At 40.1% G+C, this 22,286-nt stretch overlaps 1 protein-coding gene across 2 annotated transcripts in view; it reads right to left on the reverse strand.

The window, feature by feature from the left end:
- The window catches only part of fbxl17 (F-box and leucine-rich repeat protein 17), a 416,200-nt gene that overhangs the window by 237,439 nt on the left and 156,475 nt on the right, over positions 1–22,286 (reverse strand). For both annotated transcript variants that reach the window (XM_041786742.1, XM_041786743.1), the window contains exon 8: positions 14,565–14,695. In XM_041786742.1, the coding sequence (XP_041642676.1) occupies positions 14,565–14,695 (131 nt within the window). The remainder of the gene's footprint in view (positions 1–14,564; positions 14,696–22,286) is intronic.

Raw genomic sequence — 22,286 nt, forward strand, 5'->3', positions numbered from 1 at the left:
TGCCTCCTCGCTAACATATTTCTTTACATCTCTGGTTGACCTGTGGACATTTTTTCCCGATACACCTGAGAAAACAAACCTACACATCACATTGTCTGGACACTATTTATTGTAATATTACAGTGTGGTTTACACTATCTGTTTTAATGGTAATTACAAATTGAACAGTGTAATTGTGGGAGAATGTTATCATGGTTAGCATTAATACCTGTAACCATTTCATTTCTAAAATGCATATATCATACAGAAAAACCTCTGATGCATTGTTCGCCCTATTTACCTGTAAGTCCATTGTTTTTAATCAAGCTTTCTGAGTCCCCCATAACAGGCATTTTAAAGGGGACATATGCAAAAATCACTTTTTCAGGCTAATGCAAATATCACTTTTTCAGGCTTTTCTAACAAAAATGTGTGCCACTAATCCCTTCAAATACCAGAAAATCCATTCCCTTCCTCTTTTTCTACACCTTTCAGAAAATGTGTGCTGAAACAAGCTGTTCTCAGATTTCCCCCCATGACCTCGTGTGGAGAGTTAGCACCGCCCCCATGTTCAGTTGGCCCTCCCTGCTTGGAAGAAAGTTCCACCCTCCTCTCCTGATCTTCCTCTCAGCTATGGAGATGCCAGACAGCTCAGTGGGCTTCCCTGCTGACTTTGGTCTGGGAGATTGATGGTTCAAATCCCAGTCAGTTCATTAACTTTGGATAAAATTGTCTGTAACATTGTAACATCAGGAGTACCACATCCATTTTCTGAGAGGGGTGTGGTCAGGGGCGGAGTCAGACAGCTCATTAACATTTAAAGCTACAGACACAGAGGCAGCTCGTTCTGAGAAGAGCTGAAACGGAGGTCTTTTTAGATATGCAAAAATCCTATACTAGAGTGTTTTTTCAGCAAGAAACTTCACAGGCATGTTTTGGGGACCCCTGAGAACAATGTAAACTTGTCTTAAGGGTAAAATATGTCCCCTTTCAATGCTATCTGTATGGGAACAATTCTAGATGAAAGTAGAGCAGCTGTGTAGTGCTCAATGCCAGTGTACAATCAAATCAGGTGACATCCAGAGATGAGAACAATCCAATCAAAGTAAAGACTCTGGCACTGCAGGGTGCTAATGCAAGAAAGGAGACTTAATTTAAAGCCCATCAAGCTCATCTGAGCTGCAGCATTTACCCAAATAAATCACCGCTGTAATTATGTTTCACTTATTTAAATTACATGTATTAGTTAAGCGTTTGACTCGTGGTAAACATGAGGAGTTTCAGGATGCCGCTGGCCTTGGATTGGTGCCCGAAGACAAGAGCAGCTCTCACGCTGTTCTGGCCTATAAGCTCCAGCTGTTTGCCTTCATTGTGTCTGTGTCGCGCCACAAATGTTCCTCCATCTCCGATACTTATCAAGGCGACAGAGTTTGACGCCGTCATTACTCAAAATTAATAACCACAACGGCGTGTTTATCATAGCACACTTTCACACCCAACCTGCCAGAAATAATCACCTCCGTGTTCAGAGAGGGAGAGGAGGAAAAACAGAAAACAAGAGGAAGAAACACGGGGAGACAACTGAGGGAGAGATCAAGTGTGAAAAGAGACAGAACAAAGAGAATAAAAGCTGGAGATGAGGGGAGTAATGAGGATCAAATTCATGCATACGTGTTCATGTGCTGTACCTAATCACTCTGACTCCATCACACCTCCATGGGTTTTCACGCACCATTTTTTATTATTATGTCTGACAACAGGGCAACACCAGCTCTCTTTGTGTGAGCAGGACTCTAATATACGCTGACAACCAATCTGCTCCAATGTACAATAACAACAACAAAATGCCTGCGTTTTTAATTTACAAATCCTGCGAGTGCAGTGCCAGGTCTCCTCTGCAAGGTGAGAAATAACAAGTGTGATATTCTTCGTAAAGGTATCAGTGCTCAAACTGAAGATCCTTGCACTGTCTTTGTGGAAATACTCGAGCAGAAAGAGAGAAGTGACAAGGACAGGAGAAGGCCCCTCAGCACCTCTGTTCAAATCTGGAGAGACAGGCGGTGAGGAAACGAGACAAGGACAAATCTCTGTCGGTCACTGGCTGGCGCTCAGCTGACATTTTCCATGGCATTTAGAAAAACATCCGAAGAAATTTGAAAAAGAAAGGAGGGGGAACCCTAAAAATAGTTAGCAAGAGGAAACCGACTGTAGTGAAGTTGTTGAATAGTTGTGGAGGTGAAATCTTCTTCATCCGAAGGGTTTCTCGCCCTTCCAGAGTCTCATTCTTTTTATTTATTGATCAGATGTGAGCCTTTGTAAGTGAGCACAGAAGTCAGTGAGGTCAGTCTGGGAATGCAGAAACTATTTGTGTCACTTTTTTTCAGTAAAACTGACCTGAAGGCAGGGCTCATTTCTGCCAAAAAGGAATGACAAAATTTCCTTTCAATACCACCGGCTGCTTCCAAGCACCACATTCATCAAACTGTGACTGTAAGATAGTAAAGATCTGTCCCCTTTTATCCCTTAAGAACCAAAGCTTTCTATTATGTACACATTCTTTATTAACTTCATACTGTGGAGAGGTTGTTGTCATTACAGTCAGAGTTTTCAGATTCTTTTCATTATGTGTTTGGCAAGAAGACAAAAGAAGCTTTGTCAATATGCTCCCAGTCAAAGATCTTACAAAAATAACCATGTGTAACAACAATGATGTAACTAAGTCAGATAAACAGTAACAGCTATGGAGCCTGGATGTGGGTAAAGCTGTCCGGACACACTACATACTGTAGTTCTTAATAACAATGTCATTCAAAGTTTGAAAATCTCTATCTGCTGTACATGCAGCACTGTGAAGAGTCTTTGGTCATGATTTTACATGACTGTCCCAGTCCAGGATTTATTTGACAAAGTCTGATTCATTTAAAGTACCAGACTAGTCTCAGGTGTGATTCATATTTACTCGAGCACGGTCACAACCAAGCTTAAGTACGGGGTAGTCGCTAGAGAGTAGAGTTGTAAAGGCAACCCAAAACATGTCCATTGTATAACCATGCAACACAGTCCTTTTTCTTCCACTGGGCTCTACAGTAGGTATGGAAGTACGAAGAGGGCTGTTGTTGGCTTCTTAGAAATAATAAAAACATCCATAGTAGAAGGATGAACTCTATTGTCCACAAGGAGCATCAACTCATGTCATGCTTCTTTTATCCTGGTGGATTTGCAAACCAAATAGCGACATGCTAAAACCTACTGTATTGTTTATATGCAGGCGTACTCAGGCACAGGGCGATGTTACTTACTGAGGAGCAGACCAGTTGGGCAGATGATAGGGTGAAGCAATAGTGCTGGTACAGTGTGAAACAATGACTGTGTTTACATGGACTTGAGTGTCCCAGTTTCTATCCGGTTTTCTGAGTATCCCAGTTTCTCTTTGTGCATATATACGTCTTCAACCTGGTTTTGCTACCTGGAGAACCCCGAAAGAAAACGGGATACTGTGCCATGCATATGACGTATCCCGTTTTTCTGACAGCTGTAGACTACCTGTGCAGGGGTGACCTTGATTTAACTTTATTTAACTTCAGAACTTGTATAATACTGTGTCTGTGTGGCAGAGAGAGTGACAGTTGACCAGCTGTGTCTGCAGCGGATCAGTCTGTGCACTGACGGCAGTTTTGTGTCAAAACACGCTCGCATTTAGATAAAACATGAACTGAACAGTTCAGTTTTTCAGCCATAAATGAAACATGAGCGTGGTTTACCATGGAGACAGGGAATGACTGCTCACGCCATGATGAATTAGAGCTCTGTTAGCTTATGATGGAACGACAGCACTCGGTAAGCATGCTGCACAGTCTGTCAACACCTACCAGGTCTAACATTTAGAAACGATGTCTCTTCCAGTGTACTTTTCAAAGTAAAAGCGTATCCTTTTCCAAACCCCAGTTTGAGCAACCCCTGTTTTCACGTGCTTTTATTTTGAAGTTGTTTCCGGGATGGTTATTTAGTGAAATAAGTCAACTGCAAGTTGCTTCGCTCTTTCTTGGCATCTCTGCCAAACTTTCATAGTGTTTAATAATAATAATTCTAATAGTCCAATTTAAAATGTAAATTTATATTAAGCTTATTCATTTGAGATCTCTCTTTCACTGCCTGCCATCCTCTTAGTCTCATTTCTGCACATGCTTTATTACCTGTAAGCACATATTCTTAATACAAAAAGGATGAGTTTTGTCTTCTCCCGTTGTTGGAATGAGGCTGATACCATTTCTTCAAGGTGATGTTGGCATTTAATTGTGTTTAGCCCAAAATAACCGACAGTGAACTTTTTTTTTCCCTCAAATGTCAAACTTACCTTGTTTTGTGTTGTAAAATAACATCACAGATGCCCGGACAGTGATCAGAAATTGGGATACTTGTAATTCTCATGTTTACAAGGATATGAATAACCAGGTTTCTCTGTGCGCATGTAAACACAGTATCCCAAATATGATGAAAACTGGGATGTGACTCATAACTGGGATACTTGCGTCCATGTAAACACAGTCATTGACGTCTAATGTGAAACCCCTTTAAAGGACATTTATACTTTTTAAACAGCCCCTTTTTAAATACAACCAGAAAAACAAAAACAATGCACACAAAACAATTTAAAATAATTATATAATAACATAGGTACTGTTAATTTCATTGCTGTGACAGAAGTGTCTCAAGACAATAAGTCTAGTTACCATACGCCTTGGCATACCCATCATCCATTGCGCTCCACTGACCAGCTTGATCTAACAGCGTGAAATCGGTTTATGCCGCGAGTGGTGAGGGAGAACTGAGTGCCAAAGTTTTTGAGATTGCAGAGGCTCCAGCAACTTTTAAATCAGACGTGTGAAAACATTTTGGTTTCCAGGTGTCAAGAACTGGGGAAGAAGAAAAGGTGATGGACAAACAAAAACAATATGCAGACACTGTCGGACTGCAGTGACACACTTGATGGGGAATACGAGTAACATGAGGAACCACTTGGTAAATCATCACCCAGAAAAGATTTGCAAAGATGCAAGGGGCAGGGTCCAGCCAGGCCAAAAGAAACGTCCACAATCCCACTTCCCCACATCAGTGCGAGGGCTCAACAGATCATAAGGTGTATCTGCGAAAATATTGCCAAAGACCTACAGCTATTACCATGAAGTGCAAGTATATATTTCTAAGCCCAAAGCATACCTACGGCACATATAGTGCTTAACAAATTTATTAGACCACCACCCAAGGTAAGGTTTATGCCACAGCTGCCCTAAATTAACAGCATTGGTAATTACCAAAATCATTTTTGTGTTTCTTCAATGGTTAATACACCAATATGTAGAAGCTCTTTAACCGAAATGATATTTTTAATGCTAAAATGTAATTATTATTGTTATCCATGAATTTTCAAATTTACTGATTTACAAAAAACTGAAAAAATAGTAAAGCACATTAATATTTCCTGATTAGTATGTCAAATTATAGTTATTTACTTGCATTCCTGAACAGCAAAATGAGTTTTAGTGGTTGAATGTTATGCTTGACTCATTCCTTACTTCTCAGAGAAGCCCAGCAAGCCGGCTCAAATTTGGGTACAAAAGGGTGAATTCAGTTTGAAATTCCTCATTCCTGTTCAAAATGGCAAAACGTGGAGAGCTCACTGAAAATGAAAGAGTCCGCATTAAAGCACTTCATGATGCTGGATGGTCTCTGAGGCAAATATGACAGGTGGTCTAATAAATTTGTCAAGCACTGTAGTTATACTTAAAGAGCAATTGTTACTCAATAAATGATGTCACATTTTTTCCAAGTCTTTATTTGTGGTGTTTTTGTTTTGTGTTGTTTTTTGGTCATACTGCAATAAACACCATACGGTGGACTTGTTACTGAAGTGTTATTGTACCATGACATTTTAATTCCGTTACATCACTGGTCAAATGTGAGCTTAATATCTGATTTTTTTTTTCTGAATTAACAAAACATTTGTTCCACATCATTCCCCTGGTACCGTTGAACAATTCTCCTCTTGTGAGCTTCACAGACTACTTCTTCTTTCGTTTGGCAGTTGGCGAATTGGATAGTGACAGGCCTTGGCCAGTCCGTGCTTGGGTTTCAGAGCCAGATACATCTGGGTGCAATCCAGTTTAGGAGGAGCCAGCAACTAGCTGAGTCAGCAATGTAAAACAGTCATTTGGTTGCGGGCCCCTGATCGATTCAGGAGGTCCCATGATGTAAATATGATTGCGCTTACTCCAGATACACTGCTTTAGCTTTGAGCTTTCATTACTAGCTGTTAGCTCTGCACACTTAGCCTCCAGGGAGCAAGTTAAAGACAAAATACGTTGTCCATGGCCACACACAGTGGCTAACATAGTACCAGCTTTGGCTTTCAGAGCTGAAAAGGTGGTCTTTAATTCTGCTAGGTCCATCTTGTGGCTTTCTAGCAGACTAGTTAGGGTAACTGTGTTAGCATCGCTGGGTGCTGTATCTCTAGTCAGCATAGGTTCCTTTCTAGCTTGTCTTGCATGTTTGTACATCTTTTGTTTTTGTTTTTTTTTTAGCTATTTTGATTTGATGTTGAGAGAAAATTGTGGGAGGTAAAGAGGGTATAAAAGAATAGTAGTTGAAAAGGTTGGGAGCGCGAGGTAAAGGCTTCCACCCTACTCTTTTACTAATTCCAGATTATTTCATTTTCATTCCATATCTATCAATCTTACATTCATAGTGTGGGATGAAAAAACTTTAAAAAGGATCAGTGTGGTAAAAGGCGACAAATGAATAAAATGCCTCTGCGATTCATGAGTCAGTGGGCATGCAAAGTTTTAAGAAAATTCTTAAAGACCTTTGACCCCCACAATCAGTCCACCCTGATGTCAGAGTGGAATATGTGCAAATTTTGAAGAAAAACCATAAAAGATTTTTTGAGATACTACATTAAGAAGTGAGGGGTGAACAAAAGGACATGAACTTGGCCTTTGCCCTCCAAAATCTTGCTATTCTATCCTTTAGTTGGAGTAAACATTTAATCAAATTTAACAGAAATTCTTTCTGTCATTCTTGAGAAATTGAGTTCACAGAACTGCCCCAAATGGAGGGATAAATTTCCTGATTTAACTGTAGACAATTTGAAAATATTTAAGGCCTGTAGCCCCCACTATTACAGGTGCAGAGAGGCAAAACAATGAAAGCACAATATATACTGGTCAGGACAAACAAATACAAAGTAAAACAGCACATTTACCTGGATCAGGAGGCACCTGACAGATACAGACCCTGCATGGTCATCTTTTCTAACCAGCTGCACTTTGACACATTATTGATAACACTGATGTATGATTTACAGCTTCATTTTCATAGTTTAATGCATCTCCAGACACTGTGACATCCAGCTGTTTTCAGCATATGCTACTTAAAGTGAGATTCCATCGCAATGCCAAGATTTAAGAACACTTCTCCAATTATCTCCAACTTAATAAACTCCTGAAAGTCAGCGAGGGCCCCTGGTCATCCCACATGAAGTCCACTTTCTGTGAGAGGATACAAAAAAATGTAAAAAAGCCAATTTGGGAAGTAATGCTCATAAGTGATGGAGTTATGCAGAGAATGTTGGCCTGGAGAACAAAGAGAAGGGGGAAAAGAGGGGTGCATATTGATTCCTCTGTTTGAATGAGACTGGAGGAAAGATAGAGAGCGAAATAGAGGGAGAGAACAGCGGGGCTTTTGGGAAATGCCCGACTTCCAACAATGCAGATCTCATAAAAGAAATGACTCACTCACTCCAAGCAAAGAATACAGGCCGGCTGTCCAGAAATCGCTCTGAAACACACACAGACTCACAAATGTAGACGGACACGCATAAATCTGCATGACAACAGAGGCAGTGTCCAGCAGGAGAGTTAATGTTAGCAGAATAGTAGCTGTTTTTTTTATCATCTTCCTTTGAGCAAAACCAATAAGACGGCTTCACTGCAACAAAACCACACTTTCTGTAAGAGAAGCATGAGTTTCAAATAAAATGCATGTTTAATTTTCTTGCTTTTGGCAAACACAAATATAAAATACTATTTTTTACAAAAGCATAATTGTGCTATGAAATCCACCCAGTTTCTCCTTGGAGAAAGGTCTGAAGATAATAAAAGAATTGTCACAACTATCACAAAAAAAACATAATGGCAGAAAATATCACCAACACACCATGCATACAACGCAAAACCTCCCTGAGGTGTTTCTACAAGATAAAAAGTCTCAGAGCAAGAAAAAAATGAAAGAAAACCGTTTAACTTTGACACCGTGTTCTCAACTCTGTTCTAAAAGAAAGTGAGCGCTGCCATTTGCTCTGCTGTTCCACTTTGATCATGACTCGCTCGCCATTTTCAAACGGTGTGACATTTGAGAAAACACAATCCCACTTTGGTGTCCTATCAGCCCTGGAAGGAGAATACAGGGAAATAACAGGGGTGACTCTGCCCTCCTACAGCACAACACAGCCTCTCTCCACAAGAAATGACGGTGGCCAAAAAAATAGGCGTCCCACTGTTACAATCTGCCCGTCGGACTGAGACGATGGGAAGTCCATATTTGGTCATCATATCTTGCTTTCTTACACCGAGACGCTGTTTTAGAGCTATTACTGAGGAAGATGAGGGGTGCCAGAGGACAGAAAGTTTATTCTTTTCTTAAGGGACAAAAAAGAGAGAGAAAGGAGAAGGGATGGGAGAATGACTGAAATGCTTTACCTCCCACAGAGCTCCATCTCTCCAATGGCTCCTCGTCAGGGAACAAATTGATCCTGGAAATAAGGGGTCATTTCCCTCGCCTGTTTACCTGCTCACTGCACACTGTCATCACTTTGAAACACACTCACACTCACACAAAAGATGACCCAGCTCTACCTTCACAGGGCTAATACGACGGAGGCTAGAGTCGTTCAGCTCTGCGCTGTGACAGCAAGCAAGAAGCCGGTGTGTTTTGGATGTGTGTGTGTATTTGGTGTGTGTGCTGGCAGTAACAGCAATGACCCTGAAGACCTTTGACTCCATGAACTTGGAGCCAATCATTCTAGGCTCTCTGTCTGTCTGCACAAATACACTTAAAGTTTGTTCGTAGCAATAACCATCACAGATAAGATCTCACTTTTTAACAGCCCATCAGACTCTGAGGATGACTTCTGCTGTAGTGGACTCTGGAAAATGACAGAACTTTATGTGGAAATATTGCCACATACAGTTGGACATAGAGTATGATTGGTGTTATCTCACCTAGGCACAGGGACAGACAACTAACAGAAAAGCTGGATGGAGATCAGACGGAGCAGCAGGAGAAGTGGAGGTCCATTAGAGTCTGTGCCCTCTAGTGCCCTCTCAGAAAGGTACAAGTGGAAGAAAGACAAGCTTCATGTTTTTCATGGTATTATAATGGAAAATTGGAAAAATGTTAAGAAAATTGTTGAAGAAGCAACACGTTTGAGCTGGTGTCTCATCCCACACTTAGCACTGCTCTCTAGTCCCGCTGGGTCTGTCTGCCCGTTAACTGTACTATCCAATAAATGCTTAGGAAATAAAGGAAGAAGAAATATATTTTATTCCCAGAGATAAAAATGCTGTACCACAGTTATATGTCACTGTAGGGTGACACAGTGTTTAGATTGTGCTTTGCAATGCTTTAAAACCCTGCCTCAGATTTTTACCCTTACTGTCCTCTGTCATTTGTATCAATCTATAAAATCTGTCTGCAAATCAGAACTATTCAACCCAGACTCTCCCTTCTCCACTCTCTCTTCAGCCTCTCTGCAGTATACATTTATTTATACATTATTGCCACTGCTGCTTGAGATTTTTATGAAATGTCATGAAGTGGCACATGACTCTTGAGCTGTCTGCTCCACTGAACTCAAACGAAAAGTCCTTGACTGAATTCTGCTCTGGAGGTGAGTGACTGCAAGAGAGGCACTTCTGAATTTTATTTAGGCTGGATGTCACTCACTCAAAGAGTCATGACCACTCAGTCAAAATCAGCATGATTACAGGATTTTCTCAGGCAGAGTGACAAATACAGTGTCTATTGTTAAGATAATACCATATGGCAAAATAATTATCAGGCAAAGCATCAATGAGCCAGCTCCGGGCAAGTTTCTATTTGTCATAGATAAAGAGCTCTTTCTTACAAAGAACAAGAAAAACAAATGCTCAGTCTGGCTGCAAACTTTGTCACTGAGGCAATCTCAGAGCCCATTAGCTACCATCTGTTATCTTTCTATTTTTAAGATTTTGTGATGAAGGACATCTTTGGCAATGTTTACTTTTACATGTAATGGTTATCACTTAAGGTCCAACAAGCATATTGAGATATGAAAATTGAATGGAGGTCACGAGACAACTACCAAACCCAAATGCATAATCTTCATATGAAGACCACTAATAAAACAGCAATATAGTACCCTCTAATCCACCGTCTGGTGATAGTACCACATTACAACTAGGTGCCGGTAAATGTAAAGGAAGATGTATAAAACTGAGGTATACATAGATGTGGCAAAGTATTCCCCCTTCCTGATTTTTTATTTAAGTTTTATTTATTTATTTATTGCGTATTGTCACACTTAAATGTTCAAATCATCAAATTCTCTCTGTTTGACAGATTCATTCCATTCTGTCAGTCTGACTCATTCCATTCAGCCTGAATAATACATTTCATTCCATTCTGTCCATCTGACTCATTACATTCTGTCTGATTCATTTCATTCTGTCTGATTCATTTCATTCTGTCTGATTCATTCCATGCTATCTGTCTTATTTATCCCATTCTGTCTGTCTGACTTATTCAGTTCTGTCTGTCTGACTCATTCCATTCTGTCTGACTCATTAATTTCACGCTGCCTGACTGATTCATTCCATTCTGTCTGATTGACTCATTCCATTCCGCCTACCTCACTCAATGGTTTTTGTCTCTCCAATTCATTCCATTCTGTTTGACTGACTCATTCTATTCAGTCCATCAGATCATTCTATTCTATCTTACTGACTCATTCATTCTCTTTGACCTATTCCATTCTGTCTGACTTTTCAAATTTATCTGACTCATTCCATTCTGTCTGACTCATTCCATTCCATCTGACTGATTCAATTCACTCTGTCTGACTGATTCATTTCATTCTATCTGACTCATTCCATTCAGTCTGATTGATTCATCCCATTCTTAGTATCCGACTCATTCCATTTTGTCTTTCTGACCCATTCCATTCTCTCTGACTGATTCATTCCATTCTGTTCATCCAACTCATTCCATTATGTTTGTCTGACTCATTCCAGTCCGTCTGTCTGACTCATTCCAGTCCGTCTTTCTGACTCATTATATTCAGTCTGACTGATTTATTCCACTCTGACTGACTGAATTCATTCTGTCTGACTCATTCCATTCAGTCTGACTGATTTATCCCATTCTGTCTGCAACTGATTCAATTCTGTCTGTCTGACTCATTCCATTCTGTCTGACTGGCACATTCCATTATTTCTTTTGGATACATTCCATTTCATCTATCTGATTTATTCCATTCTGACTATGATACATTCATATATACATTCTGGAAGTCTAACTCATTTTGTTCTGTGTGACTGATTAATTTCTTTCTGCACATCTAACTCATTCCATTCTATGTATCATCGCTAAGCTTTCAGGAACCTTTAAATCTCAGCGATAGCCATTATACATAAATGGGAAAAACTTCCAACAGTGGTGAGCCTTCCCAGGAGCGGCCAGTCGACCAAAATTACTCTAGGAGCGAGTCCAGAACAACAGCTAAAGACCAGCAGGCCTCACTTGATTCAGTTATTCAATTTTCATGCTTAAACAATGATAGGAAAGAGACTGCCTGCCAAAAATCTAAATGATCCCCAAGCCTTTTGGAAAAAAATCTGTGGACTGAGGAGACAAAGGTTGAACTTTATTTGTGGCATAAAACTAGCATTGCTGCCAAGAGTGACAACCTTTAATAAGGTTTAGGGGCAATTACCTTTTCACATGTTGTCATTCATTGGTTTATCTTTGTCTTATATTAAAGTGTATTATATTATATGAAAATTTGTTTTTTTGATCTGAAACATTTTAGTTTGACAAATATGCAAAAAAGAAAAAAAAAAACAGGAAGGGAGAAAATACGTCTTTCATAACATTGTACGGTAACATTTAATCTTAGATTTTTATTTATTCAGGACTCTTCAAATATTAGAAAATCAATGCCCATCCTAAATTGACATGCAAACTAGCCTTTAGCAGTTACTGACATACAGGTGAGTGAACACAGACAATGTGGACAAATACATTCTAGACGAGAGGTTACATTTACTCCCCAACCTGGGCCGACAAAAATCTACCCCCTTCCTCGCAGGCCCAAGCCAGGTCAGACTTGAAGGGAGTCAAGACATCCTGTCATTCATAGCAGCATGATTAAATTGAGCTCCAGATTTATGTGTTTTTATCTTGTAATACCTTCAGAACAACCTCCCTTGATACAAATGATATACTGAGTCCACATATCTCACTGATGTTAGTCAATATTGAAATTAAAACAGATATTTTTAGAAATGCAGAGAGGTGTTTGATCCTTCCTTGGGTTAAACAACATTCAGTATCACCTCATGGTGCTTGTGCTTATGATTATAGTTTCACAGAAAAATTGATACATGACTCTTTAAATGTCCCTCTGTGTCTTCACTTATTTATGTTGAACTCTGTGGAGGCAATCTGTTGGCAGTGACATCATGTCTCTTTTGTAGTAAGGGTTGTGTGGCTCTCCTCAGCAAGACGAACCCCTGCTGTGAGGCTGGAGTGGAAACACATGGCATCATGGCACAGCTAAAGCAGACCATGGATCCATGGAGAAATCTTAAAACACCAACATATTACCACACCTCTCCTTCAGGTGGTGAAGACCACCCAGCCAGCCCTTTAAATAAAAACCCACTCTCTTCCTCCTAGTTCTGAGCTGTACGACTGTAAAGTGTAACCATAAAAGCAGATTATGGCTGGAGGCTTTTATTTGCTCTGAGTCCTTGAGCAGTACAATACACACACAAACAGAGAGAGAGTAGAGGTCTGCAGGTCCAGCACGCAGGACAGCATCAGAGCAGAAGCATGTAAGACCTGTCAGCCACGACTGTCCACCTCTGCCCATCACCTTGCTACCTCATTCATAAGCAAACACTACACCTTCTGTAGGCTGCCACACACACACAACATCCCAGCTTTATCTCCCACACATAATGCCACCAACATGCACACACAAACGATTTTAAATTCCAATATTCCCAGAAGAGATCCAGAGAAATCCAGGCTGACTCACATACACCTTCAGCCTCCTAACCAATGCAGTAAATATGATTATGGAATCAATGCGGCGTGTGTATGTGTGTGTGTGATAAAGGGAAGAAGTTGATAACACCACGTGCTCCTGGGAGGATTTCACCAAACTCCCATGTTTTTTGATTGAAAGGCGGCGGGTTGGTTATTACCATAACCTTCCCACCACACGTCTGCTGTTAACTCAATAATGCAAGAATGATTTTAAACATGGTACGCCAGCAAACACAAATGCGCACACGCGTTGTTGCTATGCACCTCGGTAAATTCAATATTGTGTTCACACTCCCAGGCCAGAGTGGGAGTACAGTTGGCAGAGAAGCCACATCCTTAGCTGTAAATCAATAGATTAAACAGAAAGGTATGAATAAAACACAAGATAATAAATAAAAAAGGAGATGGTTTACTCTTGCCGTCATATACAGTACAGGTTCTCGCTTATTTGTGAGAGAAAAAGGCGGAAAAAAGACAGGAGTGGGAGCAGCAAGAAAAATGACCCGAGAGAGAGGAAGAAAAGTTCTTTGTGTGCTTTCAGCTCAGGCTTTTTATCCTATCTATGCCTGAGCCAGTATTTGCATGCTTGCATAACAATGCAATCATAGTATATGATAACAAGCAACAGTCAATATCAGTAATGCTTATCCTAAATTTAACAATGTACCGCAAAATGGACGTTCAGATAAGCTAATTGAAGGCTCCACTTAAAAGATGCTCCTAGCATAATTTTACTTCCCAGGGGGCAATCCAATAGATACATAGATACAGTGTGTACATTTCAATGCATGTCAAATACAATGTTTAACAGTAGTCCACTTTTTTGCAACGTAAAAGTGAATTTGAGGGTGCAACAAAGATTTAGCTAGAAAGGAGGAGGCTGGGGTGGAGGAGGTACCAGCAGCAGTTCGTTGTCATCAGCACTGGTGAAGCAGGAATCAGTGAGATTGCCATGTTCAAATGGAAAGCCTTGTTGGGACAATGAGCTATGACTTGTTCCGAGTACAGAGACAATACTCAAACTCTTGAAAGCCCTTGACTCATATGATAAGATTAGACAGAGAATCCCCACTTTGATTTGTGTTTTGACAGACTCTATTTTTTTTCAATACATATTGATTATTTCAGTAAGTATTTATTTTGTCACTTGAAACTACCTGGGCAAAGTGTGCACGTGTCAGAAGTCTATAGTTGAGTCTATAGTTACAAACTGGTCTTACCTGTCGTTGATGCTCCAGTTGAGGCAGAGGTTGAGGGAACTGAGGTTGCGACATTTCCTCACCAACTCCATCACCGTCTCATTGTTGAGCTCTGAGATGTGCCGCAGGTCCAACACACTCAGGTTTCGTAGCTACAAGATGAAACACACAAAAATATAAAGATAAAATGCTCTAAAATTCATACCAAAAGTTGGCAGCTACCAACAAGAACTGTGATCCTCTTTGTGGGGACTTGATCAGATCTAGTCATCCTTTGTTTACTGTCAAATATTCCTCACTTTTTTAGATGTAATATTGATAGTAGTACAGCATAAATACCACTTTGTATCTCTGTCAGCTAGAGGTCAGCAGCTGATATGGAAAAAAAACTCATTAATGTCAAAGCGAACACAGATTTCTTCAAACTACTGTCAATTGCAAAAAATATAAAAGGTAAAAAACTAAGTGATAAATATTCACCCCCTTTAGAGTGACTGACATAATTCAACAGAGGTCCAGCAAAAAGTCTCACAACTAGTGAAACGGGGATAACCTGAGTGCAGTGAATGTGTCTCAAGTGATTGTAGTATAAAGACACCTCTGTCTGGGAGGCCCAGTCACTGGTTAATATAGCATTCCCTATAAACAGTGTTAATTTTGTCAATTAAAACTATGACTAAAAAAGTTTGTCAAAAGCCTTTTTTTCCAAGACAAAAACTAGACTAAGACTAACAAAATAGATCTGTGATGACTAAAACCGACAAAAACTAAGTTTAGTTTTCATCAGCACGACTTAAACTAGACTGAAATGTAATGTAGTTTTCTTCGGACATACAAAAACTGAGATATTTCTCTACTGTGGGTAAATCTGTCCAAATACAATGCATGTATAACTATTCTGCCTCTCAGCTGTAGAAAGCAGGGACCCCAGGTTTGGCAGAGTGAATAGAACACACTACCATGACTTGGTACCAGATTTAGGCAAGAAAATAAAAGCTTGGACTAAAAGTAAACACTAAAATGTGAGGACTTTTTATGGACTAAAACTAGAAGTTGAGTTTTCATCGACTAAAACTAGACTAAAACCCTTTGAATTTTGGTGACTAAAAGTAAAAAGGATAGATATGACTAAAATGTAACTAAAACTAAAATGCATTTCATTTAAAGACTAAAACTAAGCCTAAAATTAAAAAATAGCTGCCAAAATTAACACTGGCTATAAACACTATGATACTTGCATGGGATGGCCGTTCACTGTTGTCTTTGTGTACTGTATCTGTCCCTAACAAATACACCAAGAAGACAAAAGAACAATCCAGCCAACTTAGAGAAAAGGTTATTGAAAACTATAAGTCAGGGGATGGATACAAACAATATTCCAAGGCACCAAACATTTCCCAGAGTTCAGTTAAATTTGTCATCAAGAAATTGAAGGAATATAGCATAGTGTCTAAATCTGTCTAGATCAGGCTGTCCTCACAGATTGAGTGGCCGTGCTAGGAGGAGAGTGAGAGAGGCCACCAAGACATCTATGTCTACTCTGAAGGAGTTACAAGCTCCAGCAGCTGAGATGGGAGAGACTCTGCCCTGGTTCCTCACCAATCAAAGCTTCATGGGAGAGTGGCGAAGAAAAAGCCACTACTGAAGAAAACTCATATTAAATCTCAAGTAGAAGAACGTTCTTTGGTCTGATGAGACTAAATCTGGCTTTTTGGCCATCAAACAAGATGTTACATTTGGCCAACACCAAACACTGCACATCACCACAAACATGCAATCTCCACTGTGAACTATAGAGGTGGCAGCACCATACTGTGGGGATGCTTCTCAGCAGCTGGCCCTGGAAGGCTTGTAAAGGTAGAGGATAAAATTCATGTCCTGCAGTGGCCGAGTCAAAGCCCAGACCTCAATCCAATAGATAATTTGTGGCTGAAAAGGGCCATTCACACACAAACCCTGCGCAACCTTACAGAGCTTGAGCAGTTCTACAAGAAGAATGGAGTAAAATTGCAGGGTCCAGATGTGCAAGGCTGATTGAGACCTATCCACACAGACTATGCGCTGTGAATGCAGCCAAAGGTGCATCTACTAAATACTGACTTGAAGGGGGTGAGTATTTATGTAGTCACTTATTTGACATTACATATTTTTATCTAAATTGACTTTACTTTGTTGGAAGCTGTTTTCACTTGACATTAACAAGTTGTTTTGTATTTTTTTCATCAAAAAAGCCAAATAATATTGACCATGATTGATTTATAAAATCAACAAAAGGCCAGAACATCCAAGGGGGTGTTTATATTTTATAGGCACTGTACATTTGTACAATATTCTGTAAGTACAAAACTGCATCATCTTCAGATCAAAACTGTATAAAATATATGCACTCCAACTTCTTGTTTTCAGACTTCTTCATCAGATAGGTACAGAAAAAGTGACTCACAGAGCTGAGCTAGTTTGATAAATGTATCTCTCTAATCCAAAAAATATGATTCAGTGCAGGTATGAGACACATAATTTCGTCTATGTTCAAGCAAGCCTTTGATTTTTTTCTTTTCTTTTAACTATAAGCACTGAAAAAATAAATTACAGGAAAAGAACTGTTGATGAGGTGTTCACACCTGCAGACTTGCATGGATGTTAATATGCCACCATGAAATGTGGGAAAAATCTGTCAACATACTGGGTTAACTTGTTTACTTTCGCTCATACTGAAAAAATTAACATGGAAGTTGAATAAAACCTAACAAGTCAGAAAAATGACACCAAATTGCTCGCTGTTACCGCTGATCATTCCGAGCCTGCCTGCCTGGTGTGAGAGGTTACGAGCCGGTACAAGCATTCACGCTCCTTTTTTCTTCCAGCTCTCCCAGTTTCAATAATCCTTTTCTCTGATGTGAATACTTTATAAGAGGCGGTTAAGTGTAATCTTCCAGTTAGAAATCTTAACTTCCTGACACACACACTTTCCCCTCTTGCTGAAAATTACCAAAAGGCTTTTCAAATCACTGCACAGGTGTATTTCCTCTGATTTAAAACTATTTAAGGCACAGGTGCACACACATAAACATGCTCACACTCACACACACGCTAGGGATAATAGAGGTATGATATTCTGGCCAGTCACCAGGGAGGCATGGAGGTAAATGTCAGGGCTGAGGCTAAAGAGAAAACAAGCGTACAGTCAGTGTCAAGATCACTGAGCTGTATTGTGGGCTCCATAGGTGTGACATATACCTAGCAGCACGGGAGAATGGATAAGGACAGAGGCTCGCTGGGTGAAGTAAGCATACATGTAAACACCATTCCCTATCAGAGAATCTAAACACACATCGAATGCAAACAAACAGGTGGAGTGTCTGCGCTGCATTGGAGGTAATAAAAGAGGTTTTCAAAACCTTTACCCCGATCTAACTGCTCTGTTAGTCACATGCAGTCTCTGGCACTTTCTGGATCCACAAGTGAGATGGTTATGTTTCATACCCATGAAACAGAGATAACCATGCACTCAAGTAAACAGTTTTATCCCTGTTTAATTTGTATTCCTGGCCACCATTACACCATGATGACAATAAAACAATCCAACCCCCTCAGAGAAAACGTTATTGAAAAGTATAAGACTGGGGGTGGATATGAAAACATTTACAAGGCACTGAACATCCACAAGAGTTCAGTTAAATCCATCATCAAGAAATAGAAAAAATATAGCACATGTGTAAATCTGTCTAGATCAGGCCATCCTCACAAACTGAGTGATCATGCAAGAATGAGATTAGTGAGAGATGCAACGAAGACACCTATGACTACCCTGAAGGAGTTACAAGCTTCAGCAGCTGAGATGGGAGAGACTCTGCATGCAACAACTGTTGATCAGGCTCTTCACTAGTCAAAGCTTCATGGGAGAGTGGCAAAGAGAGAGCTACATGAGATCAAAATTATGCTTTTTGGCCAGCAGACAAGACGCTATGTTTGGCTGACACCAAACACTGCACATCACCACAAACACACCATCCCCACTGTGAATCATGCTCATCATCATGCTGTGGGGATGCTTCTCAGCAGCTGACCCTGGAAGGCTTGTAAAAGTAGAGGGGAAAACAAAGGCAGCAAAATGTAGAAAAATCCTGGAGGAAAATATTGTTTTCCAGTTTGCAAGAAATCTATGGCCTGTCAGGAGATTTATTTATCTATTTTCACCAAGGCATGCACATTGCAAGATTTAAAGAGCCCCCTATTCTCAAGATTGTTGGCCTGTGAGACCTGGTGCTCACACAGAATGTCTCTCTGGTTAACATGCACAACAAAAGAAAAATTGAGCTGTGATGTTTCAGACTGGGTGCGTGCCAGCCGTTACTGTGGGCAAAAAATTGAAACTGAAGTAAGGAATAGATGTGGTGAGTAAGCTGCCTGAGGGCACCATCGGGTGAGAAGGAGGACTGACACAACCCATGTCATGTTCTGGATGTCTTTGTACATTACCAGGGGCATGGGAAATAATCTACTGAAAATAAAAGTAAGTTCACATCTTTAGGGCCAAGTAAGGACTGAATGTGGTGAGGAAACCTAGGGCAGTGGTTCTAAACATGGGGTTGGGACACCCCAGGGGGTCACGAGACACTGAAAGGGGGTCACCAGATGCCATCCAAAAAACAAATACTTTTTAAATGATTTCAAATTGTACATTTTAGCCATTTTTGTAAAAATATATGCATAAAATTAGTTAAAAGTAAAATGAAAATATGGTTTATATGGTGAAATTTATGCTGAAATCAAAGTAAAATATCCCTAAAATGTAAGTCTGCACATGACTATTCTTGAATGGCATGGCTGTGTTCAACTATGCTTCAACCACCTTCAGGTACAGTGGGGGTCCCTGGTATCTGTCACCTTTATTTTGGTGGTCCCAGGCTGAAAAGTCTGTGAACTGGGGACCGTATTACCAGGGATGAAATGGCCTGGAGAAAAGAGATGCCATCGAGCTTGACCTTGGCTGCCAAGCAACACATGTGCATGCCAATGTGTGTCAACTTGACCTTGGCCATCCCTGTCTCCTCTCCATCCCTGGGTTGTGAGCACATCGGCACCCATGATGAATTCTTATTGCCCTACATGCCTACAAGTTATGCACATGACTGTATGGCGTCTGACAGTTCTGGAGGCAGCAGTGACCTCTGCAGTCCATTCACAGGTCTCTGTTCATCAACATTGGGGGAGAGCAGCTGTAAAAAGATCAGCTAGCAACGCTTACACTGGCATAAGCTTGGCTATGTCATTGCAATGGGAATGAAAGAGATTATGCTGCACACTAGTGGCATCAAACAGAGGTCAAACCAGTACACAGTAACAATACAAGCTCAAAACTCGGCTTTCCTAGTTTACACATAAACGCTGGAGTTTTTAAAAACTTCACCCTGGAGTGAAGTTTTCAAGGAGTGTATTCCCACTGACCTTAAACATTGTCTGTGTGAATGTAAAAGGCCAAAATGCACAGAAAACGTCCAACATCCACCCACGTGTGTAGACAAGGCCTTAAACTGTCCTGTTCTTGTATTGATTTAACAATTGTAATATCACACCCCTAATGAGATATTTCATATGTGCTGTATCTTCATCAGCTATACTGTGATGATTGGCTCAGAAATATAGATTCAATGAACGTTCAACATCTTGAGTGTGCTTAGCAGGTCAAGAGAGCAGCAGCGATCACCAGGGACGGGTGAACTGATAAACAATAGGACTTAATGAACGAGGAAAAACCCTGCAACGTGTAAATTATAATTCAACATGCATGCAGTTGCTCATACATGTGCAGGAACACACACATGAACCCACACCAACACTTTTACACACACTAAAAAAAACAGCGACATGCCCTTGTTGCCAGTGTTGGATCGAAGTGCTAAATTATTCATGCAGACTGTGCATGAGTGTGTGTCTATGTGAGTGTGTGTGGTATTGTTTGGAAAGCGCAGAAAATCAAAGCATAATAAAAGCAAAGACAACAATGATATTCACAACAAGACACACACACTTTTACAAAAAAAAAAAGCATCAGAAATTTAAATTTCACACATAAATATATTTATTGGCGTCCAATGTTTATAGCTTTAGAGCCTGGAGTAAATTCAAAAAGCCCTGACATCAAAAGTAGTATTTGTTCTGAAAATCTCCAAAACTGCTTATGTCTGCTGAACAGAGTTTCTACTATAGCCAATAGCGGCTGCTTCATTGATGTGAAGAGCCAATAAGAAACCAGGCCAAGCAGTGTGAGTTTGGATTGGTCAAGAGTGTAGCTGGGTTGTAGAAAAATGTGAGAATTAAGCAGATGTGTGCATGAAAAGGAAGAGGGCAGAGTCACAGCAGAGACTGTTACTTCGTTAATCCTTAGGTGAATAAAAACAGCACAGGAGAATAAATCCCACAGTTTAGCAGACATCTGCCAAAAAAAAAGAAAAACACACCCCAAATCCCCTGGAATGAAAAGTGACACAAAAAACAATCCTTGGGTAATTAGTGGCCCCTCCAGAAAGTGACAGGCCGCTGTTTGCTTTCTCAGAGCTGACAGATTATCATAATTTGACTCAAAGGTGAAAGGTTTGAATGCTTCCAGTCTTATTTAATCATTTCCACTCATGATATAGCTTATTATTTTCTGCTTCCATTTCTGTGATCCAAGAATAAGCAGGCGTGAAAAGAAAGAAAAATAAATGGAGAGAATCGAGGCGGAGGGAGGTCGCAGGAGATGGAGGGGAAGACAAAGCCAGTGATTCAGCAGAGAGAGAGAAAGAGAGAGAGAGAGGGGAAGTAGAGCAAAAGAATAGGGAGAAGGGGGTTCTGGTGAGGAGCTCGGCATGTTTTTTTTTTTTTCTCCTCTGTAACCAGGCAGAGTTTGAATCGTCTCCTGAGTTGGCAGCTACACCTGGATCATTATTCATTCAGTTCAGAAAAACAGTGAAACCTGCAGAATCCAGCTGCTCCGAGACCAGCATGACGTCCCCGCCCTGTGAACACGCTTCCATGAAATCAGGGTGCACGCCATTTACAGGAATAATGAAAGAGTTTGCACAGGCATGTTCAGGTGTAGGGACAGAAACTATCTCAGGATATCGGTTTAAGTAATAGACCTAGCTTTAAGTTTGAGGGAATTTTGTAAAAGGGGGTGTTTGACTTCATGATCCAAAACTCCAACAATATAAAAAAATATAACAAGTTTATATAATACTGATAAAAACTATTGGTTCTACCTAAGCAGTTGAAATTGGCCACTGTTTTTATGCTGAAGTACATTAGTTTTACTCGGCCTGTGGGTAACTGGCTTAAATTAGAACGCAAACAGTGGATTTTTGCCGCTTTCTGTAAATGAATACTGTGTTTCTGCTTTTATTTGCATGGCTGAGTGCCATCTTATCTCTTTCTTCTCTGTATGGTGTGTTTATGTAAATCTCTTTGTGACTAACATCTGTGATAAGCAATTGATGAATAATTCTTACTTAGTTAGGACAGACATGTTTTCCTTTCCTGTCTCCAGACAGTGAAAATACAGCAGTGAGACAAGAAGAACTGGGCTGGTTTTAGTGATAGCCTGACTGACAGAAATCTCATTTATTAACTGTTGTAGCTCCATGTTTTGTTAAAAAAAAAAAAAAAAATCAAAAAGTGGATCAAAAAGTGAAAAAATGATCAGTTTGTGACAAAAAAATCTTCAAATTATTAACATAATTTTTAAAAAGTCCTTGCGTTTTT

The sequence above is a fragment of the Cheilinus undulatus genome, linkage group 5 (assembly GCF_018320785.1).
Source record: "Cheilinus undulatus linkage group 5, ASM1832078v1, whole genome shotgun sequence".
Lineage (NCBI taxonomy): Eukaryota > Metazoa > Chordata > Actinopteri > Labriformes > Labridae > Cheilinus > Cheilinus undulatus.